Genomic DNA, 20,729 nt, shown 5'->3' on the forward strand with positions numbered 1-20,729 from the left:
CTCACTCACTTCTTTCTCTCACTCACTTCTCGCTCTCGCTCGCTCGCTCTCTCTCTCTCTCTCTCTCTCTCTCTCTCTCTCTCTCTCTCTCTCTCTCTCTCTCTCTCTCTCTCTCTCTCTCTCTCTCTCTCTCTCTCTCTCTCTCTCTCTCTCTCTCTCTCGGCAGATACTTTGAAGCTCATCTGGCGGTGAAGACTGAGCAGGTGAAACAGTCCCTCCAGAGATCAGAGGGAGGAGCCTTGGTTCCCCAGCAGGCCTATTTTAAGGTAGGTAGGTGGTGGTTTGTGTGTGTGGGCTCCAGGTGGTGAACAGGGTAGTAACACACATCCAAAAATGAACAACCTTCCAGGCAAGTGATAATCCAGCAAAAGTTCTGCAAACTACAAGGCACCCGTTCAATAAATGTATTGATACACCTAAGTGACCTTCAGTCAATCTGTTGTTGTCCTATCGATCTATTGTATGTCAAATCTGTGAATTGATATTCCATGTGGTATTTTATGTGGCATGTAATTTTTTGCATATTAATGTATTAGCCCATTTTGTTTATTTCCCGTTAACGCTAGGCATGTACGTACAGCAGAGAGCAGGTGGTGGAGATGATGGAGTTCCTGATTGAGTGTGGTCCCCCTCAGCTACACTGGGAGCCAGTGGAGGTCTTCTACAAGCTAGGCTGTCTCCCGCTGTTGCTGCAGCTCATATCCACAGCCTGTGACTGGAGGACTTACTATGGCAGGTAACTACCGGTACTCTAAATACAGGCTTGTCTCACTGAGCCAGACATGTCTCTACTCTGTGTTCAGGAGTGAAATAATGGTATATAATGCCCTGGACAACATACAGTACAATATACAATAGCACAGATTACATCACTGCCTTCCCCTTTTCCCTCCTCTTCCTCCATCTCTCTTTCTCTGTTACTGTCTCTGTCCTCAGGAGCGATACAGTGCGTTATGCCCTGGACATCTTGGCCATACTGACGGTGGTTCCTAAAGTCCAGCTGGTACTGCCCAACACTGTAGATGTTCTGGATGAGAACAGATCGACTGTTTGCACTATGGGTCAGTGAAAGTGTTTCCATACTAATTCTGATCTAAACTGAAGTGTACAGAATTGAGTCAACAGTGTAGATCAGGGGTGGCCAACCCGCGGCTCGCGAGCCGCATGCGGCTCTTTGCCCGTCAATGTGCGGCTCTTCCATCCATAAAAAAAAATAAAAAAAAAATATTTTTTTCTATTTTTTTTTTACTTTTTTTTTTTTTTTTTTACTTTTTTTTTTATGTCACTCATTCCATAAGGACGTAGAATAAACATTTACAATTTTTTTTTAAATGGTCCATTTGCATGTTCTTGGTATCTGAATCTAGGGACATATATGGATCAGTGTCAGAAATAGTGTGTCTGTTACTAGGCTTGAGTAAATTGTAATGAACCAAAGGAGAATATCAATTCTATTTAAAAAAAAAATTATCTTTGACTGTAAATAACACCATGCTAAAATTGACCAGACCTGAAAAATCTAAGCAAATGAATAAAGGGAAGATGATTAAACAGAAGGTTTTGTAGATACAATACTGAATTCTGCCATCTTTTTTATAATGTAAATTTCTCCACCATTTTTCATCATATTGCAACACCGTTTTTTGCAAGACGTTCACAGAAAGGTAGAGAAACTAACTGCGTTCTGTTTTATGGCAATAACGTTCAGGTTTGTGGGAGATAATCCCAAAAAATAAGAGAAATTAAAAAGTAAATCCAGAAGTCAGATGATTGACAGGGGCTGGTGTGAGCTGGGTAGGGTAGTTTTTCGAAATTTGAAAGCCCTGAGTCTCTTCCTTCAAAAGACTACACTCACTTTTGGCTGTGCCACTTCCTCCTGTCAATATGCGCCGGTTTCCGACTCAATGCCCTGAGATTTCTATAATCTTATATTTCACTAATAACAGTTAAAATAATTGGTAAACAAACATAATGCTGAAAATATACACTTTTACTGTATATCTCGGGCTTAAGAGGTTAACCCTGTGAGGCCCAAATTAAAAAGAAATTAGCAACTTCAGAGGCCAGAGGGTGGGACATATAAACACATTTACTATCAAATAGCATTGTGAGGCTGAACAACAGGACCAATTGACTATACATGTGCTTAAAGGGGAAGGCTTTTTTCAGTGTTTACCATTGTTTCTTAGCTATGTGGACTTATATTAATAGGATATATGTCTCTAATTCTCATATTGGCGAATTCTTCCAATTCTCCTCTCACAATATTCACCCTCACTGAACTGAGTCATCTGAAAATGTGCATATCTGTGATGTCAGAGATTTCTCAGCTGCATAATAATGTGGCAGTTGATGTGGCAGTTGGCACCAGGCCACACAGTGGTTGGAGCCCAGCCTCAAAACGGCTTAAGATCTTGAGGTAGAAAAATTTGGTTTTTAGTACTTGATTAGAAATACAAAACAATGAATTTTTTTTGAAAAAAACCTAGGTGTTCCATAGACTCACAGGAATCGTGTAAAAGTGCCCAAATAGTGAAAGAAATAGTAAAATAGTTCCCCTTAAATTTTTTTTAAATAAACATTATTTTTTTAAATGGCTAAAAGTGATTTTGTAATTTTGCAACCGTGGGTCTCACAGGGTACTTTTAACCCTGTGAGGCCCAAATAAAAAAGACATTAGCAACTTCAGAGGCCAGAGGGTGAGACCTATAAACACATGAAGGGTGCCGTGACTGAAAAAAAAGGTTGAGAAACGCTGGTATATGGTGTGGCTCTTTGTGGTACCACAGTAATTTTTTTGTGGCTCTTAGTCTCTGACTGGTTGGCCACCCCTGGTGTAGATCATAGGTGTCAAACTTATGGCCCGCAGGCCAAATGTGGCCCGCCACGTCATTTGATGTGGCCCCCAAGAGCACTCGGATCTTTTTATTTTTATTTTTTTATAAACATTAATCTTGGGTTAAAAAATAGCGGCGTTAAAAGAATTTTGGGTTAATGCGTTAATAAAGCTTTAACTTTGACAGCCTTAGTTATTACACATTCTTACACATACATGTATGTTGAACATCTGAGGTATTGATGAAGTAACAAAGGAAAAAAGCCAAAAGCACTTACTCCTCAGACATTCTTTGACAATTTTACAGCCCAAAATACAAAAAAGATCCAGGCGGAATAGGTAACAAAGGGTTGAAGAAATATTGTCTGAACTGTCAGATGCAAACTGGCTGTGTGACATAACCGAGCATCTCGCTCAATTGAATAAGAAGCTGTAGGGACGCAAACAAGTCCCACCCAAAACTTGACCAATATAGTTGTGAACTGAGACAACCCGTATTTTGTTATTTTTGAGTACAGTTACAGTTGTGTGTTCATGCAGACACATAATAGCAATTTCATTACGAATTGAAAATGGGGGACCCTGATGTAAACAAGTTGAAAGTCTTTCTCTGGTCTGCATCCCCTTAACAATTGTGTGTATTGAGCTGTACTGTACTGTACCCATTCTGCAATCTGTTCATTAAAGTTAATTAAACTATCTTCCATTAGTTGGATGTATGGCCTCTGCAAGGTTGTGTGCAGCCATTTGTTTTTGTAACATCTGCTACATCTGTCCCACGTGTTCTTTGCAGCTCAGTTGTTAGTTCTGCCCCTCTTGACTGTGACAAAAAGGTTTTGAACAAACTTAATGTCATAGCTTGTATTTGATGATATTCTTCTTTGTTATTTACTTGAATGGTTTGATCATTGATTGATTGAGTAATATGGGGTTCTGATAAACAAAAATTATTTGTTAAAATAACATAAGCTAACATATATTTTTACATCTATGCATATGCAATATGTATAACTTGAATAAGTAATAAATACAGAAACATGTTTAACAATATGTAAATGAGTAGCTACATTTATTTTACATTAACATTTATACGGTCTTTGGCCCTTTGAGGGCAACCATAATGCTGATGTGGCCCTCTGTGAAAATGAGTTTCACACCCCTGGTGTAGATGTACTAGATTACACTTACTTTGCCCCATATTTGTGTGACCTACCTTCGGTCCTATGGCAAATTGTCCTATGGCAAATTGATAGCTACCAATAGGCCCTTTATGCAGCAGACATTTTGATTTGTCGTAGATGAGCAAACACAGGTCTAAGTATAGAATAATTAATAGATGGTTATGTAGTTCATGATTGTATTTCTATTCTATTTAAATTTTTGGACTTTCTGCATTTTTCACCCATCCCAATTTAGTCGTTATGCCAATTCCCTTCCTGGTCGTTGCGTGCATTGCCCCACTGTCGGCCTGGGGAGGGTGTAGAATGTGACGCGATACATGTGGAGTTGCCAGCCGCTTCTTTTCACCTGACAGCGAGGAGTTTCACTGGGGGAACGTAGCGCATGCGGAGGTTCACGCTATTTACCCCAGATCCCCTCCCTGCTGAACAGTAGGAGTCGCAGTTTACAACGACCAGGACACATACCCTACCAGCTTCCCACCTGCTAACTGCCAATTGTGTTAGTAGGGACGACTGACCAAGCCGGAGGTACCGCTGACAGCTGGATTCGATCCCAGAGTCTCTGCGGTGGTAGGCGAGTGCTTAGTCCACTGTGCTACCCAGCTGCACCCCATGATCAAGTTCAAGTTCAAGTTCTTTAATAGTTGTCATACAGAAGTACAGAATACTTTCATACAAAATGCTTCTTACTGTTACGCTCCAGAGACTGTGCTAGACAAGATAGTATCAAATAACATAATAACATAATATAGCATGAATTTAGAAGAAGAAAATGAGGTCACAGTGTTCGGTATAGACATATGTACAATGTTCTGAGTTACCATATAATATACAATACACAATACTATGCAGTGTACTAATGTACAGTACTATCTAGTGCAAAGCAGAAATGGGATGAGGTACAATTTTAGGTACAATTTACAGTAAGGTGTACGAGTTGTAGTGCAATCCTTCATCCATAAATATAAAGTGTGGGGAGTGGGTGCTACAGTGTGTTTGTTTAAAGTGGGTGTGTGCTATAAAGTGTGTGGAGTGGGTGCTACAGTGTGTTTGTTTAAAGTGAGTGTGTGCGTGTGGATGTGTGTGCTATGTGCGTTTGGTGGTTGTTGTTGTGTAGTGTTCATTCATTGTTCGTTTAGCAGCCTGATGGCCTGGGGATAGAAGCTACTTCTGAGTCTTTCTGTGCTCGCCTTGAGACTCCGGTATCGCTTGCCTGACCGCAGCAGTTCAAAGAGGCAGTTGTTCGGGTGACTGGAGTCTTTAATGATTCTCTTAGCCTTGCCCTTGCAACGCTTGTAGTAAATGTTCTGGAGGGTGGGGAGCCCCCCTCCAATTGTGCGTTCGGCTGAACGTGTCACTCTTTGTAGTCTGCTTCGGTCTTGTGCAGTGCTATTCCCAAACCAGGAGGTGATGTTGCCGGTCAAGATGCTCTCTATTGTACATGAGTAGAAGTTCTTAAGGATCTTCTGGCTGACTTGGAACTTCCTTAGGCGCCTGAGGAAGTAGAGGCGTTGTCGTGCCTTCTTCACCACACTGTTAATGTGTGTGGTCCATGTCAAGTCCTCGGATATGTAGGCTCCGAGGTACTTAAAGCTGTTGACTCTCTCAACCGGTGCCCCGTCGATGCTGAGGGGGCTGTAGTCCTTGACCCCCGACCTCCTGAAGTCCACAATCATCTCCTTTGTTTTGCTGACGTTCAGGGAGAGGCTGTTTTCCTGGCACCATCCCGCCAGGACCTTGACCTCTTCCAGGTAGGCCCTCTCGTCGTTGGCAGAGATCAGGCCCACCACCACTGTGTCGTCAGCAAATTTGACGATTGTATTGCTACTCCGCTGAGCCACACAGTCGTGTGTGTACAGGGAGTAGAGGAGGGGACTCAGAACACAGCCCTGGGGGGCCCCTATGTTGAGGGTGATGGATGAGGAGGTGCAGTTGCCTGCTCTCACCACCTGGGGTCTGCCAGTCAGGAAGTCCAAGACCCACTGGCAGAGGTCATAGCCAGGGGAGGAAACAAACTTTTTGGCTTACCAGCCAACTGGCGAGTATCTGATTTTTTTTACCAGCCAAACAGATTTTTTACCAGACAAAAAAAATCGCTAATTGTGATAATTACTTCTTTGTATGTCAAGCCGCGTCAATGTTGTGTATGCATCTGGGTAGGCACACTGTGCCTTTAAGACAGCACGGTGGTCTTACGACAGTGCTGTGAAGTACCGTCAAGTGTTGTGGTAACGTCAGTTGGGTTGGTGTGCTGTTGTGCACAGTGCACTGGTTGAGCTAGCCCCTTTCGTGACTGCGATGTGCAAGCCAGGGGCTTTTGAGCATGAAATAAAATGTCTAACCTTACGTCGTAGTCCGGTGCTTTTTTGGAAACATTATAGTCATAACAGATACACCTAGCTGGCTGCTTTGAGCACACAGGGCTAACGTTAGCTAGCAAGCAGCTATAGCTAAAACGCTAACTAGAAGCTAACCACTGTATACAGTTCCAGTAGACTAACATTACACCTCTGTGATTTAAATGTGTCCTTAGTAACTTATACTCGAGGGTTGTACTACTAGGGTTGGATGCAGTTTCCCGTTGGTCAGTCTGTCTGTTTTCCATCTTCTGCTGTGTTTAACGGTATCTGTTTGCGAGTGCTCCTGATGGCTAGCCTAGTACCGCGGGACTTTTATTATGTCCGCGGGTTGGCCAGTACTGCGCAAACGTTTATTAAACATTATATGTCCGCGGGTGGTCTTGTGCAGTGCTCTCGTGGCACTGTCAACTAAAGCGAACACTCAGAAGACGCGCACCGTTTGCCAGTGCAGTGATTGCAGAATGTTTTATTTTTTTGTATACTCGCCAGCAGGGGAGGAAACTAACTTTTTGGCTTACCAGCCAACTGGCGGGTATCTGATTTTTTTTACCAGCCAAACGTAAAAAATACTAGCATTTGGCCAGTAAAGTGGCCTAATTTCCTCCCCTGGTCATAGCCCAAGCCCAGGTCCCTGAGCTTGGCTATGAGTATGGAGGGGACTATGGTATTGAATGCCGAGCTGTAGTCGATGAATAGCATTCTCACATAGTTCCCCTGCCTCTTGTCCAGGTGTGATGCTGCTGTGTGCAGCACATGGGATATGGCGTCCTCCGTGGACCTGTTGGGGCGGTATGCAAATTGCAGGGGGTCCATGTTGATGGGGAGGGAGGAGCAGATGTAGCCCTTTACTAGCTTCTCAAAGCACTTCATGGCTATGGAGGTGAGAGCTACAGGGCGGTAGTCGTTGAGGCAAGCAGGCTTGGATTTTTTGGGTACAGGGATAATAGTGGACTTCTTCAGGCAGGTGGGGATGACAGCCTGTTCTAAGGACAGGTTAAATATGTAATGTCAGTGAATACTGGGGCCAGTTGGTCGGCACAGACTTTTAGGACGCGGCCGGGGATGCCGTCCGGACCTGCTGCCTTCCTGATATTCACTTTTTTAAAGGTCCGCCTCACCTCATGCTCTGTTACCCTGAACACTGCGCCTCCATCAGCAGCCGACCCCCCCCCCCCCCCATTGCCGAGGCTTGTGAGCTGGTGTTGTTATTACCAGCATCAAACCTCGCATAGAAGGTATTGAGGTCATTTGCTAAGGAGATGTCACTGTTCAGTTTGAGGGAGGCGCCTTTGTATTTCTATTGTCATACCTGTCTTCACCCATCGATGACGAGTCAAAATGTCTGCTGTCAAAAGTGCCAATGGGGTATTGATGGGGGGACATTTAACTAGCATGTGATTGGCTGCTGCTGGGCAACAAGTTTTGCCACAGCCAACCTTTCCTCATCGACACACAAGGAAACAATGGCAACTGAGTGGATGGATGGAGAAACCCATATGCATAGTGTCTACAGTAGTGTTGATCTGAAGTTTGTAGGGTCATGAACCGTTTCCAGTGACTAATATATGCTTGAATGAATTCACTTTTCATGTAACCTTTCTATAGGTATGAGTATTATCCTTGGAGTGGCAGAGGGGGAGGTGTTTGTGAACGACGCTGAGATCCAGAAGTCTGCACTGCAGGTACAGTAAGCTGCACAGAGGCAGAGGTGAAGCAGGAGAACCCAGTAGGCCAGATATGAAGAACAGTATATGTAATGAATAATTTGTGAAATTTAACGTGGGATACTGGTTATTATGGATCAATTGTAGCCATACTAGGTGTAGCGACTATCCTGATGTCCTGGTAGACGCTCGGTTGGGTGCAGGGATGCCTCGTCTTTGACGCGCAATTTAGAAAATACACAATGTCGAGTCTGTGTCACCTGCCGTTGGGTGAAGTTCCCATTTAATTCAAGTATTTAGCATAATACAAGTGATGAGTCAAACAATAATTACTTCATAATGCTGTTACTAATATTTAAACCGAGCGAGGGTACGTGCGTGTGTTCATGCGGTAAAAACCGTGAGATCTCTCCGTCACCCATACCTAGATACCTTGATTGAACATAGCCTACACCTGTGCCTTTATTCAAAACATATGCGCTCCGTGCTGCCACCCAGTGCTCCGTGCTGCCACCCAGTGATGAACTTAACAAACTACAAACTAAGCACAAAACCCATCAAATAGCTCCTACACTAGGGATGGGCGTGAGTAATCTATTAATCGATTACTCGTAGCTATGAGAAAAATCGATCTTAAATTATTAAGATTTTTTATGAAAACATTGATTTATTATTATTATTACATATTTGTTTCACATGTATGTGTAAGATTATAACTTTTTGTTGGTTTCCTTAAACATAAGTGAATGAACAAAATTAAGTAAAAAAATATATATATATATTAAAAAAAAATAAAAATCTTTACGAGTAATACACGATCACTCGAGTATAGCATGCGATCAATCGATCTGTATTTTTATTTAAAATGCCCATCCCTAAGCCATACCAAATCATTTATATCTCACTGATGGCTTGAGTAAGTGATTGAAGTGGTCAACATGCCTAATTGCCTATAGAAGCTATGTGTAGGATATTCTCCTCAGTAAATCATTGAAGAAAGAAGATCTGCTTTACATTTTTCTGTGGTCCAATCTGAGCTTGTTTTTCTGTGAAATCCTCAGCTAGACTGGTTAGTTATGTATCAATGACATGCCAGTAGACTGTTGCCCTCAGGTACAAGATACAAGATGTTGGGTAGTGTAGCAGTCTTATCACGAAGAAAGGACTTGTATGCACATGACTATAATGACCTTTTACAGAATAGGCAACAGACACTCTGACCAATCACAGTTAAGACATTACAATTATTTGGATATATGATCCCCTTCGTAATGTCATTGACACAGCAGCTACCGGTACATACTTTGTGTATAATTGACCATTTTCACATGAAGGCCATTTTGCTCTTATGTCATGCTCCGGATGGGATCCCTAGGTTGCAACAGGGTGGAAAGGCATCCCATCCTGAGCATGACATAGGAGTGAAATGGCTGCTGTGTGAATATGGTCAATTGTCATTGTGTGGGGACTATGAAATAATACATGCCTGTTCATCATGACAATAAGTCATTATCACAAGTCATTCCTCATCAAAATCCCTAGTGCCTTTGATTACTGTAAAACCAGCTCATCTGCTTTTTACCACGTATGATTAAAACTCCCCACCTGTCTTGTCTTCCTGTCATCCCTCCTTTCAGGTGATAATCAACTGTGTCTGTGCCCCAGACCAGAGTCTCAACACGGTGGGTCTGCAGCCCACCGCCCCTCACAACAGAGTGCTGTCCCGCATGTGGCAGTTGGTGCAGAACAACAATGGAATCAAGGTGAGGGGGAATGCCCTCCATCCTTTCCTAAGAATGTGTTGGGAAATGTGTTAGGAAAAGTCGGAGAGCATTGTTTCTTTTTTTCTTTTCAAATTATTAGAATTTGAATGAATGAATATATTAGAATTCTAATATATATATATATATATATATATATATATATATATATACATATAAAAAAAGTAATTTAACCGTCCCAGCGGTTATTACATTTACATTTTGTCATTTAGCTGACGCTTTTATCGATAACTTTCTGCTCCTCAAGGTCGGTACCGATACCGATAACCGATAATATATATTTATTGTATTATAATTTTTTTTTATGTATATTCCTGTAGTTTTGACCTAACCAGATGTATCATGACATGAGCGTTACTACTATGAACAAAACAAAGCCAAGAGAACAGTTTGACTCTTCAAATAAAGTGACTATTTATTTTTCCAAATCGAATTTGAGTCGATCACAAAATTCACAATCCGTCAATGTCATTAACAATGTGTTTCCCTGAACAATGAGTGAACTAAAAACCAACAGGTATTGTGCTTTGTCAGCAGATAAAACATTTGACGCTATAGGAGAGGAGACTGTTGTGGTCTTGGTCCATGAAACAACTTATTACTTGGCATTTATAGGACAGCACGCCTCAAAAAGAATGAAATAAACCAAATCATTTCTGTCAAACGTCTTTAATTTTGCAAACGCCTCGTCAATAGGTACAAGCCGTGCCGGTTCCTTTGCAGCTGGCTTTGGATTAGCTTAGCCCAGGGGTGGCCAACCCGCGGCTCGCGAGCCGCATGCGGCTCTTTGCCCGTCAATGTGCGGCTCTTCCATCCATAAAAAAAAAAAAAAAAAATATATATATATATTTTTTTTTTTTTTTTTTTTTTTGTTGTTTACTTTTTTTTTTTTTTGTCACTCATTCCATAAGGACGTAGAATACACAATTTCTTTTTTTTAAATGGTCCATTTGCATGTTCTTGGTATCTGAATCTAGGGACATATGGATCAGTGTCAGAAATAGTGTGTCTGTTACTAGGCTTGAGTAAATTGTAATGAACCAAAGGAGAATATCAATTCTATTTAAAAAAAAAATTATCTTTGACTGTAAATAACACCATGCTAAAATTGACCAGACCTGAAAAATCTAAGCAAATGAATAAAGGGAAGATGATTAAACAGAAGGTTTTGTAGATACAGTACTGAATTCTGCCATCTTTTTTATAATGTAAATTTCTCCACCATTTTTCATCATATTGCAACACCGTTTTTTGCAAGACGTTCACAGAAAGGTAGAGAAACTAACTGCGTTCTGTTTTATGGCAATAACGTTCAGGTTTGTGGGAGATAATCCCAAAAAATAAGAGAAATTAAAAAGTAAATCCAGAAGTCAGATGATTGACAGGGGCTGGTGTGAGCTGGGTAGGGTAGTTTTTCGAAATTTGAAAGCCCTGAGTCTCTTCCTTCAAAAGACTACACTCACTTTTGGCTGTGCCACTTCCTCCTGTCAATATGCGCCGGTTTCCGACTCAATGCCCTGAGATTTCTATAATCTTATATTTCACTAATAACAGTTAAAATAATTGGTAAACAAACATAATGCTGAAAATATACACTTTTACTGTATATCTCGGGCTTAAGAGGTTAACCCTGTGAGGCCCAAATTAAAAAGAAATTAGCAACTTCAGAGGCCAGAGGGTGGGACATATAAACACATTTACTATCAAATAGCATTGTGAGGCTGAACAACAGGACCAATTGACTATACATGTGCTTAAAGGGGAACTATCTTATAAATGGCTTTTTTCAGTGTTTACCATTGTTTCTTAGCTATGTGGACTTATATTAATAGGATATATGTCTCTAATTCTCATATTGGCGAATTCTTCCAATTCTCCTCTCACAATATTCACCCTCACTGAACTGAGTCATCTGAAAATGTGCATATCTGTGATGTCAGAGATTTCTCAGCTGCATAATAATGTGGCAGTTGATGTGGCAGTTGGCACCAGGCCACACAGTGGTTGGAGCCCAGCCTCAAAACGGCTTAAGATCTTGAGGTAGAAAAATGCGGTTTTTAGTACTTGATTAGAAATACAAAACAATGCATTTTTTTGAAAAAAACCTAGGTGTTCCATAGACTCACAGGAATTGTGTAAAAGTGCCCAAATAGTGAAAGAAATTGTAAAATAGTTCCCCTTTAACATTTTTTAAATAAACATTATTTTTTTAAATGGCTAAAAGTGATTTTGTAATTTTGCAACCGTGGGTCTCACAGGGTACTTTTAACCCTGTGAGGCCCAAATAAAAAAGACATTAGCAACTTCAGAGGCCAGAGGGTGAGACCTATAAACACATGAAGGGTGCCGTGACTGAAAAAAAAGGTTGAGAAACGCTGGTATATGGTGTGGCTCTTTGTGGTACCACAGTCATTTTTTTGTGGCTCTTAGTCTCTGACTGGTTGGCCACCCCTGGCTTAGCCTTTAGCTGCTCGTCGTCGTCGTCGGATTTTAATACACCATCGTAGCGGTGGTGATGTTTCAGGTGACTTATTAGGTTGGATGTGTTATAGCTTGTTGCCCCTTTCCCTCCTCGTGGAACTTCTGCATTTGTTACAAATAGCAAGCAAACTGTTTTCCTCTGAAACTTTGAAAAAGTCCAACGACGCCATCTTTGTTTACTATCTGTGCTGCTTCTGAATGTTGCGTGAATGTCACACAATCCATAAATCCATTTAGTTAGATCCAGTATTGACTGAATGTATCTGTGATGCTATAGATTATAGAACAACCATTAGCACAGTCATTTGAATTTCTTGGTTGACGCTCCCGCTCCCGGACGTGATGTCACACGAAAGCCAGCCGCACTCACCCAATAGACTATTCTATTCTAAACAGTTATATTAGTGTGAACGTAATATACATTTTATCCAGTGCATATTTGGATAGTATTGTGATATCCCATCTATATATATATATATATATAGTTTTTTTTTTATACATTTCAACATTTGATTGCTGCATTCATTTTGCTACGTGCATTTTTCAATTTGCTGCGTTCGAGCGTTGCGCACTGACTTGGCTATGTTTCTATCGCCTCAGAACAGAGGGGGGGATGAACAGGAAGCACAAACAATGATTTATATATTACACGTTATTGTGCATTTTAACTTTACTGTCTAGTATCGTAATAAAAAATTTAGACTAGACACTCGGCACCTGTATACTATGGATTAATGTCATTACCCCTGGAAAAAAACAACTGAAATAAATGACGATCGAATATTCGATAGGTATTCTACCTTTTTGATTTAAGGATCAAATAAGACAAGTTATTTCCAAAAGCGGGATTTATTGCACAAGTAGTTTAACACTAGAACAACCATGGAGAAAATGTCACTGATTCCCGCCGGAAGGGGTCAGATGACCCCACAGCTTATATGAGAAATATGAGAAAAATAAACAGTGTAAACTATATAATTACCTCTTAATATAAAAATATGAGGTTTACCACAGGTTTGAGTGACGCATTAATAAAAAAAATAAAAATAAAAAAGAATATTTTTTTTTTATAATTTTTGGATGAAAGAGCCACACATTGACAGGCAAAGAGCCACGTGCGGCTCTTGAGCCATGGGTTGGCCACCCCTGCACCAGACGCTCGCAAAGTGCTGTGACTTTCCACATATATATTCCATATAGGTATATGTGGAATAACGTTCTAATTACATTTTCCTGAAGTCATTTTGAAATTTCAGAAACCGTGCCAGATAAAACGGGTACTTTTAGGAAAAGTCATTGAGTGACAGAGCTGGAGCTTGACCGAGTGACGAGGATACATTTATTGAAAATGCCTAGGGATCATTTGACCCCTTGTCGGCTGTGCTAGTGTTAACAAGAAAGCAATGCAGATAAACAATAATATAAAAAACAGGCGCAGTAATTGAAACATTAACAACAAGTCGGCACTCAACTCTGAACAACTTGTAACATTTAAAATATACATTAACAATAATAATAATAATTAACAAATGTGGGATTTATTGCACAAGTCGTTTTTAACAAAGCAATGCAGATAAATAATAATTAACCAAACAATAAAACGCTGCCTCACGCGGGTTGGCAGTCGGCACTCACCTCTGCCTAAACTCTCTTCATGTTGTGTGCCAAGAATATAAGTTTGTCCACATTGTCAGGGAGGATGGAGCTCCTTATCTGATTGACAATGTATTCTGCCTTGGAAAAGATTCGTTCCGATGGTGTGGAAGTGGCTGGGATACAAAGGCAGTGTTTTGCTGCCAGTGACTGTGTTGGGTAGCGGTCAGAATTGGCCTTCCACCACACTAGCGGGCCGCCGGACTTCACTTTGGATTTGTCCTGGAGGTATTGCTCCATCTCTTTTTTTGCAGATCCGTCGCCTTTCTCCCTCTCCTCTTCATCCCCCGACTGAAGCAACATTTCTATTTCATGTTTTTATTTTTTTGGCGGGGGTCCAGCGGCTCTCACCGGGTCATCAGTCTCCTCTCCCTCTCCCTCGCTTGCACCGTCTTCCACGGTTGCGTCACGCTGTTGCAAGTGGTCAGCAAGGAGAACAACCTGGAAATAAAATATTGTATTAATAATTAAAATCTGAGAAGATGTTGTGCTTGCCTTGTGCAGGCTACAATGTGGCATGATAAGATAGTTGTGTGAATATCGGTCAGACTCAGAGTAGTTTAATTAATAATTGAATATATTAGTCAATAGTCTAACCTGCATATATACGTTGTCCTTCATCTCATCATTGATGAATTTGAGATGTTTGAACCGGGGTCCAGGGCAGCAGAAAGGAGATGGATACTGGCAGGTTCCAGGTTTTGCAGCTCCCATCTGGTATCAATCTCGTGGACCAGGGACTTTTTCAGATCCCTTATCGCAGGGCTGTCAGACTCATCTGGTGACAAGTGCCGGGTCTCAAACCCGCGGCCCACGGGCCAATTGCGGCCCGCTGGATGATATTTTGCGGCCCCCTACTTGACATCAAAGTTTAGTGTTAGTGCGGCCCGCGCGCAACTATTTGCAGTGCTCTGCATGTCCGGCTGCACTGATCCACTGTCTGTGTCTGTCTACTCTGGTCCAATCACATTCAGCGTCCCGTCAGCGTTTTCCCCCCCCCCCCACCCACAGTCTGCGAATCAGAGCGTAGGGCGGGTCTTCACGGAATGCATGTCGTCTCTTTCAACGGTCCGAGTCAGAGCGAGAGTTGACAGCGCATCTACTGGTAGTCTAATCTGCAGGTACTGTAGCTAGTAACCTCGTTCCCAGTTTTATCTCTGAGATAAATGTAGCTAGTAGCCTAGTTTCGCCAGGAGGCAGCTAGTAGAAAAATATGGAATGTTCAAAGATGGCCAGTAAAAGAAAAGTCGACAGTGAAAATCGCTGCAATTCAAAGGTGAATGGACTGAAAAATATGCGTGCATCCTCCCAGCACCAAACCAATGTGCCTAATATGCCAAGAAACGGTAGCTCTTGTGAAGAGTGGCAATTCGAAACGCCACTACGAAACAAAACAGTTATTTTGATGCAAGCTTTCCTCAAAATTCAGTGCTAAGAACCACAAACATAAATGGAATGAAATCATCATATCAAGCTGCAAGCAGAATTATTTTTAAATCTATGTCACAATGAGAAAAAGCAACCAAGTCCTCACTCAGTGGCATGGGTTTTGGCTAAACACAAGAAGCCATTCTCTGATGCATACATAATGAAATAATGTATGACTGAAGTGATGGAGACCATGTTTGAAGGCAAACAAAAGCAAATCCCCCTCAGATAGCACAGCAACCAGAATAACTGAAATACTGGCTGGTGATTTGATTAAACAGCTTTGTGATAGAATAAAAAAATGCACAGTGCATTTCCATAGCTGTGGATGAGTCCACTGACACCACTGAGAAGCCTATGTTCTGAAGAACCGTTCATGTTCTGAAGAACCGTTCATGTTCTGAAATGTTATTGCTAAAGATTGAGAAGATTGGATCAGTTGTACTTTTTTTGGAATACTTGAAACCCTTTTTTTGTGGAATATTTGATGCGGCCCAGCCTCACCCAGACTCTACCTCCAGCGGCCCCCAGGTACATTGAGTTTGAGAGCCCTGGTTAACATGGGCACGGTTGCCGACAATGACACATTGTCCTCTTGGGAGAAGAGCTCTGTGAGCGTCTCCAGAGGGTGGAGCACATCACCTGCCAGGGTCCACTGGTCCGAACTGAGGTCCAGTAATCGATCCGCCTTTTTGGAGACGGTGGGGTCGGACAACACAGCTGTTATTGGCCATCGTTGCTCCACCAAGCGATCCAGCATTGACAATGTGGAGTTCCAACGAGTGGCAACGTCTGGGATTAATTTGTGGGATATGACGTTCTGCTGTTCTTGTTTTGGCGCAGGCGTTGCACAATGTTTACTCCAGAATGTTTTATCATCAGTTCTTTCATTTCCAAGACATATCCCAGTAGTTCCCACTCGTTTGAAATAAAATGACAGGTGACTGCCATGTACGCCTCCATCGCCACCAACGTCCAAGCGTCTGTTGTGAATGCCACAGCTGTGGCATGGTCAATGTAAAAGGAGACTTTCTCCCGCACGGCCCCGTACTTCAGAGTTAGGTTGTTGGAAACAGTGGATCTTTTGGGCATGGTGTAACCTGGCACCATCACATTAACCATTCTCCTGAATCCCTCACCCATCCAATGCAATAAAGTCCACAATGGAGTCCAATAACTCCTTCTTTCTCTTCTCGCTCATTGGTTTGGTATCAAATTGCAGTAGTGTCTGCGTGGTTGAGGAGGTGGGCCCGCCGTCCAGATCCAGTTTATGTACCTAAAATAATGAATTTGTTATTATTATTAGCATATATCATTTTGTTCTTATTATATTTATTTGAGGCCAGGCCAACAGGGCCTGCCAGCAGCCTGCACGTGGCGAATGGCGATACTTCTAATTAGGGCCCAATACTTACATTTTTTAAATGAGCAGCCAGGTTGGATGTGCCACCGTGGAATGCCAAGTGCTTGTCGCACATTTGACACACAGCCTTTGCCTTATCCTCCGTTCATTTAAAGTGTTTCCACACAGGTGACGTCTTCCCACTTCTTGCAGCTGCCATGATTGAATAATTGAGCCGAGCGCCGCGGGGACGCGCCTCCTCACCTCGACCCTGCGCACCTCCTTTTTCTTTTTGGCGAACGTTCAAACCCATTAATTAAAATCCGAATGCCAGCGTAACGAACAAACTTTCGAACGTTCAGGCTCAGCCTTACGTCACAGCCAGGCATGAGAAAGGGAGCGCTGGATTTGTGAAAAACTCCCTCTTCCTAAACCACACGCTAGCAGTCGTACCACAGTACTGGCAAAACGGGAGGAGCCTACAGAAAAACAAACGCCCCCTTCATCCCAATCCACACACACCGGATTTCTTTTAACCAAAAAATGTATACGTAATAATGTTATCGGGATGTCGTCATAATTGCTGATATCGGCCCGATAATTATCGTGCATCCCTACTAGTCATGCAACACCTTAATATCTGGCACTATATATCTGTGTTGTTCTCTACCTTAACACATTGGACGCCAGAGGTCGCTGTGGACGTATGGCCGTTTGTGCCAGCGCTGTAATGCAATGGGGGTAGATGCCGGTGTTTGTAGTGCTAAAACTATATTAAATATTATAGCTAAGGGGCGTCAGGTGGCATAGTGGAGATTGCGCTCGTCACCAATGCAAGAGGCTGCGGTCTCGACTCCCGGAGTCAGAGTTGCCTTGGCTTGGGCTGATCGTCATACTAACTCGTTTGGCTGAGTTAGCGGGAGGGAAGTCGTGGGTGGGAAACTGGCGTTGTGGACAGCTACAGGTCAGGTCTGGGCGCTTGCTCAGCGGAGGCAGGACTTGATGAAGGCAGTGTGACCTCCCACGCGTTACACTTCACCAATGCGAGTCCTCGCTGCCAGGTGAAAAAAGAGTCACTGGCTGTCGCATGTCGGAGGAAGCGTGCGGATTACTTCAGGGTTCCCTTGTACCGACCAGTAGGAGAACATGCGCACAACAAACAGGTAGGGGAGGGGGGGAATTGGCACAACGACTAAAATTGGGACGGGGAGAAAAACAGAAAAATCGGAGAAAGATTATAAAAAATATTATAGCTATGGATCTAATAACAAGGTTGATTGTCGGTGAGTTTCTTCCGGTCAACATGCAAAAAACAGATCTTTTTTCATCCATACATTTCCGTTTTATACTGTGGTGAATATGAGTATAGTTCTAGAGTGATTCTGTGTAATCCCAGGGAACTCCGCCAATCAGCGCTTTACTGCATTCCACTATAAATCGTGCAACTCCTCGCCTGGATCAATAATCATCCTGAAATCAACACTAGATTATCGGTATTATGTTTCATCATCGATGCATGAAAGGGGGGGGGGGGGGGGGGGGGTAGCCGGCCCTCCGTGCTTTGATCGCAACCAACGGGACAATAGCGGCCGCAAGGTGTTAGGCGGCGGTATCGGACCGTTGCGGTCTCAGACGGAGTGCCACACAGTCCTACAGCATAGCAGGATGAATTATGAATGGAAATAGCGAATAAAAGAAATAACGATCCAATAACAAGTTTACTCGTTGTTGGCCGAATTCGATTGCCGGGCTATAACGAGTTAACTCGTTTTTGGCGGCCATTGTGTTAATATCTGGCACTATATATCTGTTTCGTTATCTACTTTAATATCTGGCACTATATATCTGTGTTGTTATCTACTTTAATATCTGGCACTATATATCTGTGTTGTTATCTACCTTTCTGCGCCATCCACATATACGTGTTTGGATCGTTTTTCATTTTTTTCGATTTTAATATTCTATTCAATGTCACGGACCTGTATGTTGCCGTTAAAAGGCATACTGGGACCCTGAGGGTGCAGTACCGGCCAGATCCTGGTAGGTGGCAGTATCGAGAGTGCAGTAAACCCTGTTCCAGACCGTGTGTTACATTTAAACCCCACCGGGCGGAGATTTTTAGTCCAGGGAAGCCTAGAGGTTCACTCGATCACATTGAAACATGTCCAGGACGCGCGTATATTTTCCCTAACGGAGTTGCACTTCCGCGTTCGGTTTGCGCAATCTGATTGGCCACTGACGTTTTTTTCAGCGCTAATCGCGTTACTCCTAACAATCGCGCCAGCAGGCTGTTACCCTAACCCTAACCTTAACCAACTAACCCTAACCTTAACCAACTAACCCTAACCTTAACCAACTAACCCTAACCTTAACCAACTTGGAAAGAGAGTGACTTCGAAAGAGTCGCCAAGCTTAACCAGTTTGTTAGGAGTAACGCGATTGGCGCTGAGAAAAACATCAGTGGCCAATCAGATTGCGCAAACAGAACTCGGAAGTGCAACTCCGTTAGGGAAAATAAACACGCGTCCAGGACACTCGATGCATGTGTTGTGACGGATTATGTCGTGGACCAGATGGACACCAATACTGGAAATTGCGATCAAACAATTGGAATATTCTTTTTGGAAGTGAAACGAGCCCCCCCCCCCCCCCCCCCCCTTTCATGCATTCATGATGAAACATAATACCTATTATATTATATACATTTGATTTGGAAATAGTAGCGTGTCCAGGGATGAAACACCAATGCTTTTAGCAGAATTCACGTAGCGCCCTATAACTCAAGCTTTTCCGGAATTAGCCCGGATCACTCTGAAATTATACAATATTCACCACGGGATAACGCGCGAACGTATACATGAAACAATTCATTTTTTTTGCATGTTCAACGGAAGATACTGACTGTCAAATGACCATAGTATTGTCTCCATAGCTATAATATAGAATATAGATATAGCTCTACAAACAAGGTGACGCACCCCTATCTTTAAAGCGTGGCCTAGCTAGAACGTGATAAGGATAATGGCCGGCGCTGAATTAGTTAATATCTGGCACTATATATCTGATTGATTGATTGAAAACTTTATTAACAGATTGCAGAATGGGTACAGTACAGTACAGCTCAATACATACAATTGTTAAGGGGATGCAGACCAGATAAATACTTTCGTCTTGTTTACATCAGGGTCCCCCATTTTCAATTCATCATAACATATATGACACACACGACATACAGATAGACGGTACTGCTACATCTTTTTTGTATTTTATTTTTTTATTATTTTTTAAACAAACACATAAACAAACATGACAACACACGATAAGATATACAAGCATTAGTTGACGGTGCACATCCAATGAAATCACATGTTAGTTAATTGTCTTATACAGGATATACCCTTAATACCTGTTATCTAAAAACCTACACACATATGCTCTAGCTCGTACCCCCCCCTCCCGGACCCCCCATTGGATAATCCATCCATTTTCCCTCGCTCCTAACCAGACATTACCATTATATGCTAGCTTTTATTTTCTCCACCACTTCTAACCACAATGTCATTTTGGATTCATTGAGACCCCAAATTCTTGCTGTAGATATTTCTTGATAGATCACATCGAGATATGTAATAATCCAGACCTTTCGGCACATTTTTTCCGGTTGGAACCATCGTGATGCTATCAGCTTTTTAGCCACTGTGATACCCGATAAAACCAATCTCTTTAGCTGTGGATGTACTGCACACTCAAAAACATCATTCAGCAGTAATACAGAGGGGTGTACAGGTATATTCCAAGTTAAGAGATTTGATAATTGCTGGGTCACCTCTTTCCAGAATATCTTAACTGGTGGGCAGTCCCAGTACATGTGCATAAATGTCCCCTCGTCCCCATTTGTACATAAGGAGCATTTGGAGTCTTGGGTAAGACCCATTTTTTTCAGTCTTATAGGAGTCAAGTATGTCCTGTGAATATAGTTAAGATTGATTTGTTGATGGTCCGG

At 42.3% G+C, this 20,729-nt stretch overlaps 1 protein-coding gene across 1 annotated transcript in view; it reads left to right on the forward strand.

Annotated features, from left to right (window-relative positions):
• The window catches only part of LOC311229665 (DDB1- and CUL4-associated factor 1-like), a 91,279-nt gene that overhangs the window by 28,115 nt on the left and 42,435 nt on the right, over positions 1-20,729 (forward strand). Inside the window, exons 13-17 of the mRNA XM_084315740.1 lie at positions 167-266; positions 567-736; positions 937-1,061; positions 7,983-8,059; positions 9,679-9,804. Coding sequence (XP_084171866.1) covers positions 167-266; positions 567-736; positions 937-1,061; positions 7,983-8,059; positions 9,679-9,804 — 598 coding nt within the window. The remainder of the gene's footprint in view (positions 1-166; positions 267-566; positions 737-936; positions 1,062-7,982; positions 8,060-9,678; positions 9,805-20,729) is intronic.

This window comes from Notolepis coatsorum (genome assembly GCF_963971535.1).
Source record: "Notolepis coatsorum genome assembly, chromosome: 6".
Taxonomy (NCBI): Eukaryota; Metazoa; Chordata; class Actinopteri; order Aulopiformes; family Paralepididae; genus Notolepis; species Notolepis coatsorum.